We start from the raw sequence: 22,579 nt of genomic DNA, 5'->3' as shown, positions 1-22,579 counted from the left end.
AACATACAGGATTTGTACAAAGATTAAGCTTACAAAAGATGGGACAGATAATTTGCAGCAGGACAACACACCAGTAACTTCCCACCCCAGGAGGTCTTCTGGAAAAGCTCTACTACTCTCCACAACAACAGGGAGTAGTAGCAAAGTCTCAGTAACAGCTAGTATTGCAAGACTGCAATCAGATGCTTTTCCTTGTGTTAGAAGGATAAACAGGGCACATTTTCAACACCTGAACTCATCTACTTCTGGTGTACTCATTTTCAAAGTTTTTCACCCAGAACAACTCAAGATTAAGCCACTCAGTTACAGCTTTACTTCTCAAAACAATTTAACCAGACATTTAAATTATCCAAGACAGAAGTTTAACTGCCCCTAATAATTTAATAAGCTTCAGAGCATGCAGCAGGCAGATCATGGTGATCACTGATGGCATCCTATATTAGATTTAAAATGCTGAAGCTCTTTTATGCTTATAGAAAAAACAGATAAGGTTTTTATTTCCTTCTTCTGTGCACAATATTTGGTGAAGAACAGTCACAGTTGTTACTCCAGCAATCAAGCCTATTTTTCTGCTTGTGAAAGTAGATTAATTAATTTACAACTGCCATTGCTTGTTAAGGCATTTCTTGCTGAATAAGTGCACAATATGGGATACAATTTCATTTCAGGTGAGACTATCAAAACCCAAAGCCTATGGCTCCAGAAAAAAAAAAGGGAAAAGGAAAAAAACCCACGCTTTTTTAAAATGAAATAACATTCAAGTCTAATTTGCAATTGCACAAAGTTCTGCCAAGCAATTCCATTTAATTTTCATCTCCTGCAGGCAGTACTCCTTTCTTTCGTCCGTGTGAAAATGGAGTAGGATAGCCAGTAGGCGGGGTTTTTTAGAGAAAGACATCAGCCACTACTCCACACCTCCAACCCTCGTGTCAGCTGAGAGAGCTGGCAACAAAGGCTCCAAGATAACCGATTTCTCCTGCTGGCCAGCCAAAACCCAGCAGTACAACAGAACTAAGCACAGTCCCTAAACCAGTCCTCTCAACCAAGTAGAGCAGACAGTAGGTCTCCAACCTAACTTTCATACTGAGTTCAAAACTGAAGACTCCAGAGCTTTGCTCACTCTCAGCTTAAGAAGTTTTGACTATATTACATGAAGCACATGCACAGCTCTGAGGGCTCCAGAGAAACTGGTGACTCATTTGCCTTTAATCCTATGAATGCAAACTGCCAAGAATGCCCTATGGTTCCATAGTTAACCACGGTTTAGCAAAGTCATTTGTCTAGCTATCATTAAAAAAAATCAAGGTCTTCACACTAAGCAACTCCAGGCCAGACAAGCGATGCAACAGAACAGGGCTGTGCACACCAGTGCCTTCTGACTCCCACACAACCGATGGTCCCTCTCGCTCTCAACACATAAAACTCAGTGCAGCCATACTTTATACATCCTTGGAGAGGATTAATTTAATTTTGATTTCCTCTCTGTGTTTGCTTTGGAAGTTTGCAGCTTGAGCAATATATATACGACTGAAGTTTGGCAGCAAGCAGCCTGTACTATGATGTATATCATTTCAGCCTGGCAAGCACATTCAGGAAAATAACAAGCTGGCAGTGAGGACAGCTTCATCTCACATTCAGAAAGTGGAAGACTGGTGCAGGAATAAGAAAAAGCATGACATTTCCTGGGGGTGAATTTAAGAGGGATGGAGTCTGGTATCGCCCATGTGACCAAGGGAACATAGCGTTCAGCAAAACAAGATGTGATTGTGACACAGGAGGAAGTGGCAGGCGTAGAGGTCTTTAAACCCATGGCCTTTCCATCATCAGACAGGTTTCTAGTATATTGGTTACTGGTATCTTCCAAAGCTTGCCAGAACAATGGTAAAATCTGGGCCATGCAAAGAGGTATTGTTGCCACAGGAAAGCAGACAGAAATAAAAGAATTTTGCTGGTTTGACTTCCATGTTTTTACACAGCTGAAATGCATTTGCCCAGCTGAGTTCTGTGGTACATCCCTACAATCATACGCTCCAACTTATTCATTAAGAAGGCATTATCGCCTGGAACAAAATTATCCATTTGTCCTGACACAGATCTTGTTCCAAGGATTTCCCAGCACTCAAGGATTCTTCATTGTGTACAAACTCAAAATTGTCCAAAAAGTAAATCTATTACTGTTTCAATAGTGTTCCAGTCTTCTACCATTTCCAGATTTCCATGCACCTAGAACTGGCAAGGTTCCTTTTATTAGACCTCTATATTAGTTAATCAAGATTATGTTGTTGCTTTCACCAGAAGCTTTCTGTAAAGCAACACAAGTGCTGGAATGCAATGGCCTATATACCTTATAGTCTTGTTATCACTGTTTAGCAGTGTGTTACCCCTACATATGAAACCTAAACCTACTCTTACCTTTTTAATATTCTACAGCACAGAAGCTTTATTTTTAACTTCAGGTTTACTATCTTTGCTATCTATTGTCATCATTGCTTCCTTTTCCCGGTCTAAATTCAGTGCCTTTAGTTTGAGCAGTCCCTTCCCTTCCCAAAATAAAATTCAGTTTGGTATTTCCATGACATATCACCAAAAGAACTTGTGGCAGAAGTGGCAAAAAAAATTAAATCATAGTTCATTGAGACTCAAGTCACAAGCTCAATACCAAAGCTAAGTATGACTGTTCCTATAAAGTTAAAATATTAGACACAGAAGAATTAGAGTTATCAGGTTCAACTCTACAGTCAAAAGTTCATTAAAAAAAAAAAAAGGAAGGAGAGGATAAAAATATAAAAACTGTTTAAGATCATTGTAAGTTTCCTACACAGTATTTCACCCAGGCCCAAGATACAACATGCAATGTTCAAACACAGAGAATAAGACCATGTATTTCAACACCTATATATAAACTTATTTTTTTACTTTTAAGCCTTTGCCATCAAATGATTCATGGTTTGAATACTTGTATCTGAAGACTACCCTACTCTGGATATGTAAGACAGCATCATTTACAAGATGGTGCAACACAGTTAAACACCTAGCTTTCCCTGGCCTTGTTCTGTCAGTGTACAATTCTTTCCTCAAGGAAAAAAAGAAAATGCTGATTTTTCAACTACTTCCAGATGTTTAATGGCAGTCAGTCTGACCACTACCTGATAGCTTCAAAAGCTTCAGCTAACTTGTACAACCTCACTAAGAAGAATCATCCTAAATGCATCTGGCATGGTAAGCAAAGGCATCATGTCACCCTTCCAGAGCTCTGCATAGGATGCCCCAAAATGTGGGGGCAGGAGTGTCCTTCATTTGGATCAAGTTAACACAAACATAACGTACAAATGAGGAAGTTAAACTAGTATGGCAACAAAACAGCACAGGAGCCTAATCACTTCCAAGCCTAGTAGAAGATTTAATTCTGAGCTGAGCAAGCCATTAAGAGACCACAAGATTTGCCCAAAAAACTGGGTCAGAATTGAAAAGATTATAGTCCAAGGAGAAGCAAATTATTTCTGTGGATATTTGGATCATATTAGTATTAAAACATACTTGGAGTCAGAACAAAATTGATGTTACTTGTTTAATTTTCAAGAAACAACCAAGGCAACAAAACCTTTCTAGTTTTTGAATAAACACACACACCACGAACTACTGCAATATAGTGTGTAATGAGGTGAGGCTTGGCAACATGTTCACAGTTTAGCATTCTCCCATGCCAAATTTCTTGAAAATTCCAATACACGCGCAGATGGGAAGAGTTGAAGCTCATCCAAATCTTGAATTTAGTTTCCTGGACACAAGTAAATGAATGTGAACATAAATAAATAAATAACCCCCGACACACAAATTAGCATCTTAGCACCTAAAATACACACATTTTTCTTGCTACAGAGAAATGTGTCAGGACACAAATGGAGACAAATATCACTGACAGCAGTGCATTTCATATCAAAGATGATCTTGGTCCTAAGGTTAAAAGGAGCTGACAAACATACCTCAGATTTTCACTTAATTTTCAGCTATTTTCTTTTCATAGAGGCTTTGTGTAATCGTTTATTATTAACACTAGGGTATTATTTTACTATATCTCTTTAACAAAGGAATAACTGTTTGATGAGTTACTTTAGTCCAGTAACAGCTTCTTAGGAAGATGGGTGGATTTTTAAACCTTACAGGGCCTCTTTTCTAGTGTGAGTTCTTTCAAGAACAGCTCAAGCAGCTGGAAACTTCTTGATGGGATATATCTGCAAGGTTCAATGACTTCCTCGGATACTGACTGAACTCTTTCAAAGCTTTGAAGAAATATGGCCTTCCTTAGAACTTGAAATTAATGACACTCTTGAATTTAGAGTAAAAGTATAATTTAACTCAAGACAAGCAACCTTTTCAGATTGATATGTGAACTATTTTTTAGACCCGTACTCTCAATCCCAAGATAAATATCATCAAGTTTCACATACAGTTTATGACTTATCTTTTGGATTAAGGAAGCCTATCTGGTTAGCCAAGCAACATCAGTTTTCCAGGCAGACATCAGATTCCAAATATTCACCATGATTACATTTGCTGTTAACTAAACCATCTACTACAAAATGCTTGTTTCTCTGGCCTGAACTGGCTAACCATTCATGTAAAGAGACAATTTCCATGAAGGGGCCCAAAGGAAACACTTTGTCCTTTCCACAGTATCTGAGTCTGCTAAGTTTATAAGCATAGTAGATCATACTGAGCAACAGACAGTAGAATACAAAGGTTTGGTCATTCATATTTTCAACCACATTCTTTTTTTCTTTTTATGACTTTGCAGATAATACAATCTGTTTTTCAGTTTCTTTCACCTAGTTTTACTGCTTGCAGTTCCAACTACAGTCCTCTTTTCTCCCCTTAGTCAGGCAAATAGTTTAGCTACTATTTAGTTATGGTTTTATTATTCTTCATTCCTAAATAGTCCAGAATATCACATATTTAAACATGGTTGCTTCAATTTAGGACCCAGAAATCTTAAACAGTAACAAGGTCATGGCATATTGTCCTTCCATGCTCATCGTATTTCCAAGATAAATGAGAAAAGATCTTTCTCTCACACAGGGATATATAAGGAGTTGCTCTAGTATCATATGTTCCAATTTCTACAAAATTAGCAGATGAAAACTTAAGCAGCATAGAAGTAATTAAAGTTCTGAGTTAAAGCATAAATGAAGGATAAGAAAAAGTTACTCTAATAGTTTTGGCATTAATTTAACACCAAATTCAAGATGCTACCCTTGTGTTTCTTTGGCTTTAGGCTCCGGTCCATACCAGAACTGGAATAACCAATAACAGAAATTAGGACATGACATAAATTACATCAGTTCTGAGCCCTGTTTTTTCAGTTCACACCAGCATTTGTCTGCTGTCTAATTCAAAATGGACATCTATCAATAATCATGACAAGGACCGAATCTTGTGTTTGCTTCTGAATCCTTCCAATCTTCTCCTTATGAGCAATATTTTTAAAAACAACTGGTATCATCACAGCAACACATGAAAATATTAGGTGCAGGTGAGTATTTCCTGTGTGGTTTTGAGTTGTGGGTTTTTTTGTGTTTGGTTTTTTTTTTCCCTACATACAAAGGCATATTCTAAACAAAATTAAAAGTATGGAAACTGTTAACACATCAAGGTAAGAAAATATCAATTCGTCTTCATCCCAAATAGCTATTTAACACGACTGGTGAAATCTGAACCCAGTGACTGAATGGTAGTGCTGTTATTTTGAGTTGGATACACTTTCATTGGGGGTGACATTCTCAGCATTGTCCACCAAATGTTCAGATTCCACTAAATGCTACAGGAGTCTGTCTTCCTTATTTAGACAGTGACAGAAGTGATCTTTACAAAACATTGAAGAATATAAGCAAATTTATCATTCATCCAATGCCATATCAGAAGAAAGAAAAATCTTCATTGAGAATTGTTTTTCCTCAAAATATATTTGTCAAGTAGTCTGCCAAATGAAGAGCACCAACTGACACTTACTGATGTCAGTTCTTTTAACTGGAAGTAGCAAAAGCATATTCAGAATATTGAGAATTTTAGCCAGGTCCAGAATATTTTTCCATTAAAACTAGGCACATCAGCTTGATTAGTGTCACATGCTTTACATGGCAAAAACTTTCAAAATACAAAAGCAAGACTGGATAGAAAATGTGTAGTACAACTGAATCTGAGGTACAGGGTATTAAAAGAAATTTGAGAAAGTTAAATCTACAAAAACAATAAAAGGAAAATATACTCACAGCTAAAATCAGATTGAATTGTAATTTTGCCTCAGACTACAAGAAGTTACTAAAATCTTGTTTCAAAAGCAAAAGAAAAGCAAGAGTAAGAGAGCATAATGGTTTCAGAAAGCAGAGTTCAAGCTTATGGTTTATCTCAGCCCACAATAAAGAAGGGTCAAATAAACATATTTTTTCCAAGTCAGAGCCCACAAAAGGCATCCAATTACAATTTTATCATTTAGACAACATTTGCATCTGTTCTATAAGGAAAACTACTTTACAAGTCCTTCATTGATCAAGGCAAATGACTGCTCTGCACAGTGAACAGCTTCTGAAGTTCTGGGTGCCACATTAAGGTTTTATTGCTCAAATGGGAGCTCCAAACCTACCTGACATGGCTTATATATGTTTATCTTAATAGGATGGGGGGAACATGGCTGTGTCTAATAAATAAACAAATAATCAATGTTTACATGAACACACAAATACCTTCAGATTAAGCAAACATCGCAGCTGGGAAGAAGAATTTGTTGCTACTTGAGATCCCAGTCCTGGAGATCTCTTAACGTTAGTCTTTCAGAGATTCCCACACAGCACTATTTACTTACAATGAACAATGTAAAAAACTTTCCACAAATGACAAATACCTGATAGCACTACAGAATTTCACTCTCTTGGATATACAAGATAGAAATGGACTTCATGTTAGGCAAAACCAAGAGCACTAAAGACTAGATTAGGCACTGGTACAACCCAAAATTTCATTATGGTAACTCTGATAAAAACTTACAATGGAGATTTATGATATATCCAACCTGTTGCAAGCACCATGACAGGTTACAGTCATCCAGTAAAGCCAAACTTCTTCCCACTCATGTATTCACATTTGCAAGGCAGCATAAACACAAAGGCAGGTTACATGTCCATGAAAAGTCTCCATATTTCACTTGCTTGGAGGCTAACAAACTAGCTAATTTAAACTGACTACAAAATCTTACAAACAAGCATTTATAATGCATCTCTAAGGAAATCCTGCCTGCCTTCTGGCAAACCTATGTACACCCAAGAGGCCAGAGTAAGCGAGCAGAAATCTTCTAGCGCGGTATAGCTAATAGGCTGCTTGTTTTTGTCTGTTAGAGAAAAAAAAATAAATCTTTTATTTAAACCATTAATATGGTAATTTTACTTTGAGGTTCAAGAGATACAACTCCCAAATCTATCATCACAGTTCAAGATGAAAACTACCCTTAAATATGAAGGGAAGTAGCACAACATGCAGTTGGTGAATATGCATCAGGCACACCACCACAACAGAAGTTATATGTTCAAGAGTGGCTGATTAAGACTAGAAGAATATGTAGATAGCTAATCATCAGATTATACTCATGCTTATAACCTTTGTTTATACTTCCTTCCAGCCTAGTCTGCTGTAACTGCTTAAATTAATGATGATCCAGCAGTCAGAATTAAGCATAAGAATTATCCATTCTGGAACTGCCATTTTCATCAGCCAATCTCAAAGGAAATCTGAGGAATGCTAGCAGAAACACAGAGATGCCGAACTTGAGTAACTTGAAGAAGCATAGTAGCAGCCACTGTGGTACAATACCCAGAAAACAAGAACAGAATGAGTAAGCAACTCTTGAGCAGATATTACTCAAGCATGCTGCTAGTTTTGGCACTGTTGGCAGTATCAGTCAAAAATTATGCAGTCATTTGGCAAGCTGACATAAAAAGATAAGGTACAGGAAAATAAGGCAGGATATTTTGTGCAGTAAATTTAAACCACAGCATCTTAACAGGGATTGTCAAGTTAAAGCTAAAAAAAATTACTGTTCCAATTTTATTTCATTATTTCAATCAACTAATCTGGATGAACTTGCTAGTCTCAGTTCATAAATTCTGAAAAATGGATAAACCAAACATATTTAAATATGAATTATCAGGTTGTATATATTCTTCAAGCAGTCTTAGGAGACAGTTTAGCATTCAAGAAGGATGGGTTTTAGAGTAAAAAATGCTCGGCAATCATCAGATATTTCAAGATTACCCTACACTTTTCAGAGAAGGAAACTACTTTAGATAGCTGCCTCAGGCAATAACAGAGGGAACAGCTAAGTGTCAGTATCTCCCTGTGATAACAGTATTTAAGTAGTTTGGTACAGCATTTTACACAAAGAATTACATTTGGGATCTTAGATTCCTTAAAATCAGATTTACAGGTAATTGAATAAACCATTATCACTCCTACCAAGCATCAGACCTCACTTAGAAAAGCTAATGCCAGGTTTTTAAATTGGGATCATTTATCTTTAACTGTACTTTAAGTGCATTTGCTCTGGTAGGTCTCACATTTCAGGCAGCAGATCAAATAAGACTGCAGTTTTACGTACCTTTCCAATTTGTTCTTAGTATTGTTTGGGCAAGTTTTAAACATTTGGCTACAGCATTTCAGTACAAATTAGCGAGAATAACGTAAGGTTTCAATTTGCAGCTTTAACCTTGCCAATGTCCCAACTACTTTTGCCTTATATTTGAACTCTGATTTAAATGCTGATTGCAATTGTATTGTTATAATTAGCAGACCAGTTTTGCAGGAACACTGCCTAGTAGATAGCAAAAGCATATCAAAATGTGGTTAAACACAAAAAAATATTGCCTAACAGCAATCTCCATACTACTTTGTACTTCCACATACTGCTTGAGGTGATTATATTTGCATATGAATTCAGACATGTTGGTTAAAGGAATTTAAATAGTGAGCTCTGTCTATTCTGCCAAAGTGTTTATAGTTTTGGATTTATTAACTGTCACGCTTCTCACCCCTCTCTTATTCTTCCCCAATTTTTTTGGCTTCAAATGATTCTGTTTTGGCACATTCAGTAGTGCAACATTTCACTTTTCTATAAAACTCTCCTGCTAGAAAAGTAACACAAAACCCCAGGAAACTTACCTGGTCTCCAGTTTCACTACCAACTCAAAACAGCCACAGTTCACTTCAAGCCAACTGGATCTCTGCCCAGTTCTAAGCAAGCAGGGGCAAATTCAGGCATTCATATCAACTTCAGACACAGTTTGGTGTACAGAAAGCCTACTTAGACAGTACTTCTGCAGTAGAACCAAAAGCCCAAATACCCAATAAGAGGCTGCAAAGACATGAGGACAGAGATAAAAAGAAAGAGAACTGCCATCAAAAGAATAGAAATTATACATGTTTAAAATTCATCCAGAAAGAACATCTATAGGTTTTCATTTCTGATACTGGGTTAGTAAGCTTCTAATGTAAAAGAGAAAATGAAAGGAAAAATGGTAAAGAACTGAAGTGAGAAAAGATTTCTTAAGAGGATCAAGAGAGCTCTTTCCATCAAAGGGATCATCAAGAAAATCTAGGGGAAAAACTTTTCTGCAACAGTCTTTTGCCACAATACTCAGCTCAGTGCCCCAAGAGGTTACACAAACCACTCAAAAGCTTCAGTGAAACTCCAGTATACTAAACATAGCTACCTACCTGTTTATGTGAATCATAATACACAGAAAGGATGTCTATTTGCAAACTGGTTCTCTGAGATTTTTATCTCCCTCTGGAAAAAGATCAGTATTACACTCACCTGAATCTCAGTTTGAGCTGATTCTCTATCAGGAACAATTTTATATACCAAAAGCATTCAGTAGCAAAGAACCTGTTCCATCTTTCCAAATTTTTCATAGTGTCCATCACTGTGCACAATACAAGAACTCCTCCTCTTAAATTCATTGAACAAATTCAAAATTACTCGGAGATCCAAAAGATACCCTGTCTTTTGAAAGAATGTGGTTATGAAGCCAAGAGAAATTAAGAGAATTGCATCCTTCCTGAAATTATCCTATAATATGTACTTTGTTTCCTCGCTAGTTAGGTGAAATGAAAGGCACACAACCCAAATAAATTTGTGTTCAGGAAATATATATTCCCAAGTAGCGCAGTGATAAATGATTTCTGATACAGAAGTCGATTTTTTTCTGGAAAAAGTAATTTTTCTCTATAGACGCTTCATTGGCTAGGTCCCGCAATAAAAGGATGGCTGACGGCCACAGAAACACAGTTTGACCAACCTTAGCCAAGTATCATCTTGCACAGGGTATTAAGCAGCATTTTTACATGTGTAATTAAAGCATTACATAGTTTCAAAGTGCTACATTTTTCATACAGTTGCCCCCCAACTGATTTAATGGAGGGAATGGTTCCTAATGAACATAATTATTCCTGCCAGGCTATAGGTTCTGCTTCTCCAAGAATCATAGAATCATTTAGGTTGGAAAAGACCCTTACAATCATTAAGTCCAGCCATAAACCCAGCACTGTCAAGTCCACCAGAATCACTAAAAAGCCCAAACAAAACAGAAAGGACGATACAACTGTGAGAGTGGGGGACTTTTCTAGTACACACCTAAACTGCAGAAGAAATATCTCTCCTCTTGAGATGCACACAAACAGGTACTGCCAAAACAAATGCATTTGATCTCCACACTAAATATATATTGCAGTGTATTCTAGAATTCTCAGAGTACTGCAGACAGAGAACAAGTAAAACACTTACTTTTGAAGGCCCCAAAAGTCAACATCACTAAAAGCAGATAAAGTTTGAACTTCATCAGAATGCAGCAGCTGGCTTCACTGTATTTGTGCAAAATTCAAAATACAAATATTTAATGGGGTATATTCAGAGGTATTTCCGCACTGAGCTGCTCTGCTAAAACAGTGTTTTGCTTCAGGCCTAATACTTCAATTTGATTTTACAGCAACTGAGAAATAAATTAGAACTTATACATGGAGCTCATACATGAGCTCTCAGTTTAAAGCTGCCTCTGGATTACTGCTTAACAGCAGTAATCACATGAAGTGCAAACAGGATTGATTTTTTATTTGAAAAACAGTCAGTCAAGTTAATATGAAGCATTCAGCTTGGACACAACATTCCACGCCCTGCAGGTAAGCGTTAGAAGAAAACTCCCTGATCAAGGTAAGCCCATACAAAAACAGTCATTTAGTCTAATCTTCTAAATCAAGTTCTAGACAATAATATTCCAGCAGAGTGTGTCTAGCAAATTGCATTTAAATGGCCCACAAAAATCCATTTAGTCTTTCACTTGCCAGAAGAGCAATGGGGGGTAGCAAAAACTCATGTGTTCTCAAGTTTCTAACTATAATTGATTGATAGGGTAAAGAATTGCAGACTATGTCCAAGACTGGAAAAGGAGTAAAAGGCAGGGTATATATTCAACGTTAAAGAAAAATGTATCCTCAGAAGAGGAGACAGTGTGGAGGCATCAGTGTGCATGCACACCCACATGCTTCCACGTCAAGGTGCAGACAAACAGTCTCTACAGTCCTTACTATGTGATTTACAGAGAGTACCAGACATGTTTTTTGCCACCTGCCCCTCACTGAAGTGAGGGCATAAGAAGAGCAAACTGGAGCAAGCCTACACAGAGTGAGGGCCACAACAAGAGCAACTGGGTTCCAGTTTCAGCACCAGTACAGCCTCGCCTTCGCACCCCTCTCAAGCGCATCATTGATATCTCAAAAGTTTGCATGGTCTGCCAGGTACTGTATGCTTTTCTCTGCGCAACAGAGACGGAGTAGTAGTTACCTCTCCAATGCATCACTGAGTGAAGCTTGTTTGGCTAAGGATACTAACACGTACTGTCTTTCTCTGTTGAAGGATGTGCGGTTCACCCAGGCACATTTAATAGCATGACCAACATTTTGTCTCTTTGAAACACAAAATATTACACAACTCTACAGATGCTCTTAATCCACAGTGTGAACTGGGGTACCATTATTTTGGCCATAATTACACTTCCCATTCTCACCAAGAAATTTAACTGATGTGGCCTTAACAGCATATCTAAGACCAGAAGAACAAATAAGCCACTTCAAGCATCTTGTTACTCATTTCTGGCACCCATTCCATAGAGAAACACCACAGCACTGAAACTTGACAAATAACATGGTTGCAGTAGTCAAAATGAAGAGTGTGGTTCATTTGATTGCCTGAAGTGATGGCAAGATAACACCTGCTGTCAGATACTTCCTGAAATTGTTTGCTCTTTCAAGTAAGAGTCCTGCTTGCCATCTTTTTGCAGTCCTTGGGAATCTGTACTTGCCTAAGTAGTACTTTATACAACTGCTTCTCTGCTGTAGAGTACCACAGAGCTTGTATGAATCAGTCCCACAAATTTCCTTTCTAGTTCTTTGAAGGCATTCCATTGATTCAGCTTCAACAAGTGTTGTGTCAACTGTCTTACAGAAACATAAGACAAACTGTGCAGAACTGGAAGGAGTTAGGTCTGTTTGAAAAGCTGAAAGCTCCTACTTTGCTGTGAAAGGCCTTCAGCCCCAAACAAATTCTATGCTCTTCACAGAGCTGGGCACTTAGAAATTCAGTTGGTAACAGAAATTCAAAGGATGCAAAGAAGCTGTCTGCCACTTGTTCGATTAGGATCATTTCCCATGACAATGTAGGTGAAGAAGAGTTCACCTGCAATGTTTCACAGTCCTTTCCACTCCATAGCTACGACACACACAGCTCACCACACACAACACATGGTGTACTCATAGGATCATAGGACAGTACACAGCGCTATGAATTTGCAGTATAGAGAGGATTGAAGCATTCTGTCCCTGCAGTAAACCAGTCTCATAGTGAAAGGCAAGATACATTTACCAATCTTGGAGGCAGGCAGATACTACCGTATCATGGCAAGCAAATACTAGACTGGAATAAGTAAATTTAGCTAACGGTTAAAACATGGTTGAGCAAACACCCCAATATACGTAAGTGTCACTGCTTGTACAGCATCTAACACAATCAGACTCTTGTACTTAGCTGGCATTACTCTATAACTGAACAGTACTAAAGCATTCAGTCTTGTAAGCACAGAACTCTAGTCATCTTGCAGAAGGTATGAGTCTTTCTGATCAGCTGAATCCTCCTTCAGCATAAGTCTACTGTACATGGGGAAAAGAGGTAGCATTAGTAAAAAAACCCAGACATATAACAGTTGATAAGCGTGCTTTACAGGAACAGCACTGGTTTCAACAGTGCCAGTTTTCCCCCAAAGCTACCTCCATGTCTCTGGTCCCACTTGCCTTTACAGAGTTCTTATGCTCCCTGGTAATGACATTCAAAATATCTGCCAGATAATGCAGCAATTCATATTAAGGTAATTTATGTTAAACTGATCTGCATCAGTAATTCCTCAAGAGAAAAAAAAATTGTAGGAAAGTAATAGTAGCACTGGTTGAGGAAGAAGCTACTTCTGGTGTTGTCAAAGTTAGTGTTTACCAAATCCCACTCTTCTAGGGCACAGAAATATTAGGCTCACATCTGAAATTGCCTCCAAGTATAGAATACACAATTCCACTGCTCTGAACTCTTCCTGAATCTGCATGAGAACTCATAAAAACATCACTACAGCATCTGCTGGTCTGCATTAAAGCCTCCCTCACTAATGAATTAATCAGCTACAAACCAGTGGTGAAGATTTCAGGGTCAACACTAGTATCCACTGGGTCTACAATGGGCTACATTAAGAACAGAAATCATAGAGATTAATAAAGGATTATTTTGCATTATCTGATTTGAAAGTAAGGAAAAAAACATGCTTTACAGACTGAAGTAGAAGAGAAATTTAAAGCAATTGTTATATACTGACTTAGAGTTTCTACTAATCCTTTGTGGTTTCTTTTCTTTTTCATTCCTGCCTGTCATACAGAGAATACATTTCCCAACTTCATTTTGTGTCTTGGCAATTCACCTTTCTCAGGTACCTCAAAACTTTTGAATCTAAGGCTTAGAGAATCATAAAGTCTACTACTCAACATTGTTGACCATTTATTTATTTATTGTTAAATGTATTGCCTGCACTGAAAAGCAGAGATTCTAAACCAGTATCTCTCATGATTCACAGATAGCAGATATTTGTTCTTGGTGTGGGATTATGTATGCCTAACAATAAAACTCTGGTGATTTATATGTGGTCATTTATTACTTACATGAACTGCTTTTGCTGAACAGATTCTATAGTCATAGTCAGACTTGCCAAACTAGAACTACTCAGCAGTCTATGATTTCTTTTAGCCATAAGAAATAAAAGTAGACTGAGAACAATCATCTTGTAACTTAATTTTTAGTGAGAGAACTGTAAGAAATCAGAATTATTACTTGAAAACAATCAAGTATAACAAAATCATTATGATAGAGTTGAGCAGAAATATTAGTTAAGGTTCATAATTGTACAATATAAAAAAAAAAATCCTTTCAGCTTACCTCATTAAACTATATATAATGATTTCCTTAGAAGACACACTTGTGAAAACTAAGGCCCAAAGAGTTCTATTTAACAGAGCATACCCATCCACATATAAGAAGGCAGCAAGGAAGAATCAGCATTTCTCTGTTTATAGGCCAGTTAGTACAACATTGTACTGACACAGAAGATATCTCCTTCCCCCAGACATTAAAAATCTAGTCATGGGTGATGACATACTCCAATAACTGTAGGTGAGGTACATTGATCTAATTAAAGCTTCGTCAGCTCTTCGTGTCCATAGATACACTTTTGAAAAACTTGGGTCAAACAACTCACATTTTCATGGTGCTCACAGTATGAAAAGAAGAGAGTGATAATTGACCTAGAATGTATGTTAAAAAGCTTCCATTAAGAATATTCTGAAAAAATTAACTGCAAAATCAGATCATATAAAATCTTTCAGCCTTTGCTGAAAAAATGACATGCAAAATTACTCTCAACTCTCTACATTTGGACTCCACGGAAGTATCTTAAATCTTTTGTCACAAGTTTAAATCAGAAACTACAGCAGGTAGGAGTGAAAACTGTTTAAAGGAAGAAATGTTTTTAAATTTCTAGTGGACCAGTGGTAGTGTACAGAAAAGGAATGAGGAGGAGGGGTTCCTCTTCTGAAAACTACAAAGATTCTGTTGGGAAGCCTGACCTGGGTAATGAGTACCAGCTGCCTACCTTCACTGGTAGCTGCATTCTTCTGGGCTTTGGTGGGTGTGTGATCCGTACTTGAACTCACGTCGGATGAGATGCTTGAGCTGCCCTTGCCTGCAAAGGGAGAAGGAGGTGTAGAGGGTGGGAGGGAGAGAGAACAAACATGAGTATCAACAGTGAAATAGAAAGACCTTCAATATCTGAACCTGGAACAATTCCAGGAAGCTTTAAACTGTGTTTAAAGCAGCTCGTGTTCATTTTGTACACACCGGGGTAGGAGTTAACTGCACTATAACTTCTAGCACACGTATCTTCACATGTATTAAGGCTGCAAATAGCCTCCTGTGCCAAAGAGGCTTTTATTACTTATTTGCTAAGCTCCATTGTAAATGAAAAGTTTGTGATTAACAGCATTAAGGGAACTTTCACATTCAGTTTACTCATTCAAATACCTCTAACACAGATCAGAACAAATGGTTAAGTTCATAATGAGTTAAATGAGTTTAGAGTTATGTATTCACATCATCTATTCAAGTCACTTCGTCACATGAAAATGAAAGCAAGGTATCTGTTATTTTCCCCTGCACCATGCTCACTGCTTGATGTAATACACCATTTCAAAACTAACTAACTTCTAACTAATTGTGGGGGTTTTTTAACTGTACATCATAACCCATGGAAGTTTTGCCTCTTATTTTCTTTCTTTTTTCTTCCCCTGTATTTCCTACATCAATGAGCTCAGACCTATATGTCACATGTCAAACCAGGTACAAGTTACCAATGAAAGAAATCCAAATACAAAGAGAATATTAACCAAGGTAGATACTATAGAAGAACAGAGTTGGCTAAACCAAAACTGTCTTTTTGTTTACCTGTGAGGATCTAAGAAGGAGTCACTTCTGTTTCCCTTCACTCATTCTTCTCAATCTCAGTGATTACTAACAAGGAATACATTCTACTCTGCAGCAGGAACCAGACCAACCACCCAATCAGCAATACACAAGATAATTCTAGAGAGAGGAAATGCAGTGAATATTGTTACGTTTTAAGAAGTTATCTATTGCCACAGACACTGCATCAGTGAAGTCGTTAAGAGCTATGCTAGCTTTTGGACCAAAATTAGGCTGTATGCAGAAAGTAAGCTAACACCATGTTTCTGTCACTTGAGTAAACCTATAATCATAGGAATGTTAGCAAGAGACTTTTCTGATCTGTTATTTCAATCAAGCATTCCTTAGGGTTCTGGCTTACAGTATGCCTGGTTTTCAAAACATTTAGATGGAAGGGAGAGGTCTGCTTTTTAAAGGTGCCACAACAGAACAAGGATTTAAGTTTTAATGGGAAACGACTGGAGAATGTGCAAATGCAGGTTGCTTCACAACCAAGGTACTGCCACTTAATCCGTCAGCCAGCCCTAGAGAATCATTCTCCACATAAAGTTGCTTAAGTTAACATGCTCACATTTGAGAGATGATTGTGAATTGAATTGTAGAGAAAGGATATTAAAATGGCCAGAAGTAAGTAAAAAAAAGAAATGGCTAAAGCTAGTAGTTGGGTGGGGTGAAAAGAAAGAAAAAAGTGTATTTTCAGAGATTCGCTAACTGCTTTTTACATTCTTTTAAGAAGTTAAGCAAAACCAAGCAGCAGTGCCTCTAAAATATCAATTCAGTTGCTCTCAAGCTGTGACATGAGTTGGAGTAACGGACTGTGGTCTTCATAAGGAATTACTGCCCCAAAAACAGCTCTCCAGCGAAGACAACTAGGTTTGTGGTAGAAGAAAGGCAGATGAGAAAAGGATAGATGTAAAATGATCTTTCCCAAGAAGAGGCCAGAGAACATGAAACGTCTGCAACAGCTGATAATCAAACCATTACTGATAAGAAAGATATTTAGATGGTATTGCCACTACCAGCAACTGCAGAGGCAGGAAACAAAATTCCAAGGAGTCAGCCCTCCTTAACACATTAATAGAAGAAAAGAAAACAAAAAAAAGTAACTGGAAAAAATTATGTCCTCAAAGCCAATAAACAGGATTTCCTCTAAAAAAGAAATTATCTTTTTTTTGGGGGGGGGGAGGGGGAAGGAAGTCAAGGACACCAAATAACAGCAGAGTTGCTAGTTGCCCATCTGTGGCATAGGTTGTTTTTTACAAAGTGAATGTTTCCCAGGCTCCAAACCTCCCCCTGCTACTAACATCAGTAGTAGTTCTGTTTACTCCACATATAAGCAAGTCTCCAAGAGCACAACAGAAATATTTCACCCATTGTAGGCTCCTAATTGCCAGTACACCTAGTAGTAACATATTTACAAGTGCACACTTCTATAGAAACTGTGAAATTCCAGATATGTCCAGATATTTACCATTTAAATCTACTTGGAGTTTAAAGTATTTTAACTCATTGCAAGAAGTTAAAACATTAAGGAAAAAAACCCCACAGTGGTTACTATTTTGGTTGGGTACAGTTCTTCCTGCAATTATATCTAGATTTTTCCCTCATACAGTCAACAGTTCTTTATTTCTAATCCAGAAGCTGCAATCCAAAAGAAAGGAAACTGCACTATGGTAGTAGGTAGATATGGCACAGTTTTCCTAGAATACACCATAATTTACACTGGGAGTGAAGGCAGCATGTACTGCACAACATGAGCAAAGATCACACAGCTGCACAGTTGCAATTCAAATCATGTCTCTGACCCGCTTCTGAAGAAGCAAGAGTATGGATTTTTTTTTTCTCCGTCTACTAGCGCCAAAGTCTTACAATAGTCATAGGAACAAGAGTCTGGCCATCTAATCCAGTACGCTATTTCCTACAGATCATATTTTGATCCTGCTGGAAACAAAGTTAGAATAAGATAAGCATATAACAGGTACTTTCCCTGAATGTTGTCTCCGCCTTTGTAGCCCATGGAAGATTTTTAGTCATAGATGTCTTTCTACTCAATAGCCCTATAGTCTTTTTAAATCTAGCTTGTCTCTTTTGAGTCATGACTATTAAAATAATGCGTTTTATTTTCTTTTTATCACAGATGGCAATACTGACTAAAATATTAGCTTTGTTTTCTAAAAGCATTTATGTCTTCAGTTTTGCTATGAGAACAGAATAAATACCTATGATAATAAAAGAGATGCTATGTACTAACTAATGAAACACCACCAGAAGGTTGTGCATGGAACTGGATGGTCTTACTCCCCATTTCAATATTGCTGAAATAAAGCAACAGCTTTTCACTGCTGCTTGTATAGAAAGTTATAATCTTTATTTCAAAGGCATACTAAACTAGAGCTTGAAACACCTCTATCAATATATTTCAGGCTGTCAAAACTTGCAGGACAGAAGTAAGGCAGAACATACAAGGAATCTTAGCCAAATAGAAGCAGTTGATAAATACTGGAAAGGAAACAGCGTGAACTCATGAAGAGAAAACTGGATTCTGCTGGTCACATTCACTGCCAAGAAGTGTCAAAGATATCACAAGTCAGTCAGGACATTATCAATGCAATTTAAACTTACCTGGGAAAACACAGGCTATAATTGTATGAGAGTGACAAACCATTTTCAGAAGCACATATGCAAAGCATATTTCGGACAGTGTTTCTGACTGTATGACTGCAACCTCTTCTGGTGCATTTTGTTCTTTTCCTCATTTACTGTACTGCCAGTCAGCATAAATAGAAACTGCTTGAGTTATGTGATGCAAGTCATAAGATACACAAGGCTCACTGACCTATATGATAGATGAAAATGTGTCCCAGCAGCGAGTCACAGAATCACAGAATATGCTGAGTTGGAAGGGACCCACAAGGATCATCAAATCCAACTCCTGGCCCTCTACAGGACCATCCACAAGAGTCAAACTATGTGCCTGAGAGTATCTTCCAAACACTTCTTCAACTCTGTCAGGCTTGGCGCTGTGACTATTTCCCTAGGGAGCCTATTCCAGTGCTCAACCACCCTTCAGGTGAAGAATCTAATATCCAAACCTCACCTGACACAACTTCAGGCCATTCCCTCAGGTCCTGTCACTGGTCACTGCAGAGATCAGTGTCTACCCCTCCTCTTTCCCTCCTGAGGAAGTTGTAGACTGCAATGAGGTCTCCCCTCAGTCTCCTCTTCTCCAGGCGGAACGGACCAAGTGACCTCAGAAGCTCCTCATACAGCTTCCCCTCAAGGCCCTTTACCATCTCCATTGCCCTCCTTTTGATACTCTCTAACAGCTTAATATCTTTCTTATACTGTGGTGCCCAAAACTGCACACAATATTCAAGGTGAGGCTGCCCCAGTGCAGAGCAGAGCGGGACAATCCCCTCCTTCAACTGGCTGGCGATGCTTTGCCTGATGCCCCCCAGGACATGGTTGCCCTCCTGGCTGCCAGGGCACTGCTGACTCATATTCAACTTGCCATTGACCAGGACCCTCAGCTCCCTTTCCACAGTACTGCTTTCCAGCATCTCTCATTCCCCAGCCTATACGCACAACCAGGGTTGCCCCACCCCAGGTGCAGAATCCAGCACCTTCCCTTGTTGAACTTCATATGGTTGCTGATTGCCCAACCCTCTGATTTGTCGAGGTCTCTCTGTAGGGCCTCCTGGCCTTCAAGGAAGACAACAGCTCCTCCCGGTTTTGTGTTGTCTGCAAACTTGCTTATAATCCCTTTCAGTTCTGTGTCCAAGTCATTTATGAAGATGTTGAAGAGCACAGGGCCTGAGATGGAGCCCCGTGGAACCCCACTAGTGACAGCTCACCAGTCTGATTTTACCCCATTCACTACTGTCCTCTGTGCTCGACCTGCACACCAGTTGCTCACCCACCACGTGATGTGTTTATCCAGCTGTGTACTGGACAGCTTGTCCAGAAGGATCCTGTGAAAGACAGTATTGAAAGCTTTAATGAAATCCAAAAAGATTATATCAACTGGCTTCCCTTGATCAGCTAGGTGGGTTACCTTGTCATAGAAGAAAATCATGTTGGATAAGCAGGACTTTCCTCTCATGAAGCCGTGCTGGCTGTGACCAATGACTCTGTTGTCTTTCAGGTGTTTTTCAACACTTCCCAGAATAATCTTCTCTATAACTTTACCAGGCACTGAAGTGAGACTGAGAGGCCTGTAGTTTCCTGGGTCCTCCTTCTTGCTCTTCTTGAAAATTGGGACAGTATTTGCCAGCTTCCAGTCAGCTGGGACCTCTCTGGATTCCCAAGACCTCTCAAAAAGGGTCAAGAGAGGTTTTGCAATAAAACCAGCTAGCTCTTCGAGGATTCTTGGATGAATCCCATCAGGTCCCATGGATTTGTAGGGATCCAGTCGGAACAGCAGATCCCACACAATTTCAGGGTTGACCTTTTCACTTGCTGTGGAAAAATTTTACTAGATTTTTGCACCATATTTGCTCTTGGATTCTGGTGTAGGGGTATTTTTGGACCATATTTCAGAAACCCTTCTAAGATCTCATACAAACAGGCTGACCTGACATTGGTTCTTACATGCTACCCTGGAAAATAACTGCAGCATTACTCTTGACAGTAAGTTTTAATGTGATGACACCTGCCTTCAGCAAGCAGTGACAGGTACTTCAGGAGTTAATGGATAATGGGACCAAATGTATTGTTTGCCATGCTGAAGTGAAACATTAGACAAAATGCCAAAACAGAAAAACAAAACAATCATTAAGAAAAAAAAGAACAAAAAGCAATTAAGTCCAGAATAATAGCCATTAATCTTTTTAACTGTCCAAAAGTGTTATACTGCAATGACTTTGAAGTAAAAAAATCTGAAAATTTTGTTTATTTAAGCCATCAATTTTTATACAAATGACATTATTCAAGTTAAACTTCTCAACATGAAAGGGCATATGCTCATGGCTTTCCTACCAGATGATCATTACTCTTTCTCTTTTATATCTTCGGACAAGCTCTTTTTTAAATCAAATATATGCCAACTACATCAAGAAGAGATCCAGAAAAAAAGCAGTCCAAACCTCAAAGCATCAGGGATCATGCAAAAGGAAAGAAAAATCTCTTTTCCTTCTCTTGTTTCCATGACACGCATTATGCTGGTCCAAGTCTCCAAAACCTCAAGTGTATCTCTTTTCAATCTGCACCTTCAGAGACTGCAAACTCCTAGCGTGTTTCCAAGTATCCCCATGGAAATCAACAGCCCACTGCAAGCCTTAGTCTTTGTGGATATATGGCATTCTCTAATGATGCAATAAATTAATTCATTTATCCAAAGTAAAAGTGAAGTTGGACTACACAATTTGGACAATCATTCTCCTTGGACTTTATATTCATACCAATGGAAATTATATGTCATAAAACTCGTTTCCACCTATTAATTCTAAACCGCTGAGCAAACTATCACTGTTTCAGCATTGAAGTTACCTACCTACAAGCACTGTCACTCACTGAACTGCTTTCAGGATGAAATATGTTCATTTACAAATTCACATTGACCTTCTGTTCTAAAATCTTAGGAGTAGGGTTCTCAAGAGATTTTAGGGTTTTTTCCAAATCAAATTAAAATGTGTCAACATAACACACAGACTCTAAATTTCATTCCACCCAACATTTGTCAGGATATGATAAAGCAAACAGCAATCTGCACAAATTCCAACCCCAAGGAAAGGAAACAAACTGAATGTTTCACAGGAAGTATACTGAAGTTTGAAGAGTTTGCAGATATTGTTCCCTTTGGGACAATATTTCCTAAAACTTTCACAAGTGAAATCTCCACAAGCATTTTATATTATTTTTTTTTATTTTTAAACCCCAACTTCAGCTTCCAGGATTGTGAAATTTGGCTGTGAAATTTGGCATAACTTAGCTATGAAATAGTACACTTAGTTCTGCAGCATTTCTGTAAGTTTTAAGCTAAATTTCAGCTCTGGCCAAATTCGCCTGTGTGACCTTTGTTGTTCTTCCAGTCAGTACCTGCTTCAACTTTTCAAGCACCACAGTGCACTACAAAACCTCCTGCACTACCTAACAGGCTATACTAAAATATCTCTTCTAGGGAGTCAGTCACCTTACTAATTTTTTATTTCTTTTAGGAATTTGTACTGGGTGCAGGAACCAGTCAGCTCCAATGGCCCCCAGCCAAGGCACAGCTGACCCTCTCAGCCACGGGTGAGCAGGCACTACTTTTTTCATCTATGTTACAAGATGCAACAAGCCACTTGAAAGGTGAAGCTATAACACTGAGGGCAATAAGCATTATTTAATTCTGATGTAAATCTGACTGTGGAAGTTCTGCAGCTAGCAAGAAAATGGTTTATCCACTATACTGCAAAAGGTTTGAATTTGAAGAAGATACATAAAAGTGCAGGTGTCAGATCA

At 38.3% G+C, this 22,579-nt stretch overlaps 1 protein-coding gene across 2 annotated transcripts in view; it reads right to left on the bottom strand.

Annotated features, from left to right (window-relative positions):
* FBXL7 (F-box and leucine rich repeat protein 7) overlaps window positions 1–22,579 on the bottom strand; it is a 181,673-nt gene that overhangs the window by 124,702 nt on the left and 34,392 nt on the right. The window contains exon 2 of one of the 2 annotated variants that reach the window (XM_064661763.1): window positions 15,273–15,362. In XM_064661763.1, coding sequence (XP_064517833.1) covers window positions 15,273–15,362 — 90 coding nt within the window. Of the gene's footprint in view, window positions 1–9,201; window positions 9,336–15,272; window positions 15,363–22,579 lie in introns of those variants that run through there. The other variant, XM_064661770.1, reaches the window with a different exon arrangement.

Source organism: Pseudopipra pipra, chromosome 1 (assembly GCF_036250125.1).
Source record: "Pseudopipra pipra isolate bDixPip1 chromosome 1, bDixPip1.hap1, whole genome shotgun sequence".
In the NCBI taxonomy this organism is placed as follows: Eukaryota; Metazoa; Chordata; class Aves; order Passeriformes; family Pipridae; genus Pseudopipra; species Pseudopipra pipra.
The sequence above is the reverse complement of the archived record's forward strand: the minus strand, read 5'-3'. Positions and strand labels throughout refer to the sequence as shown.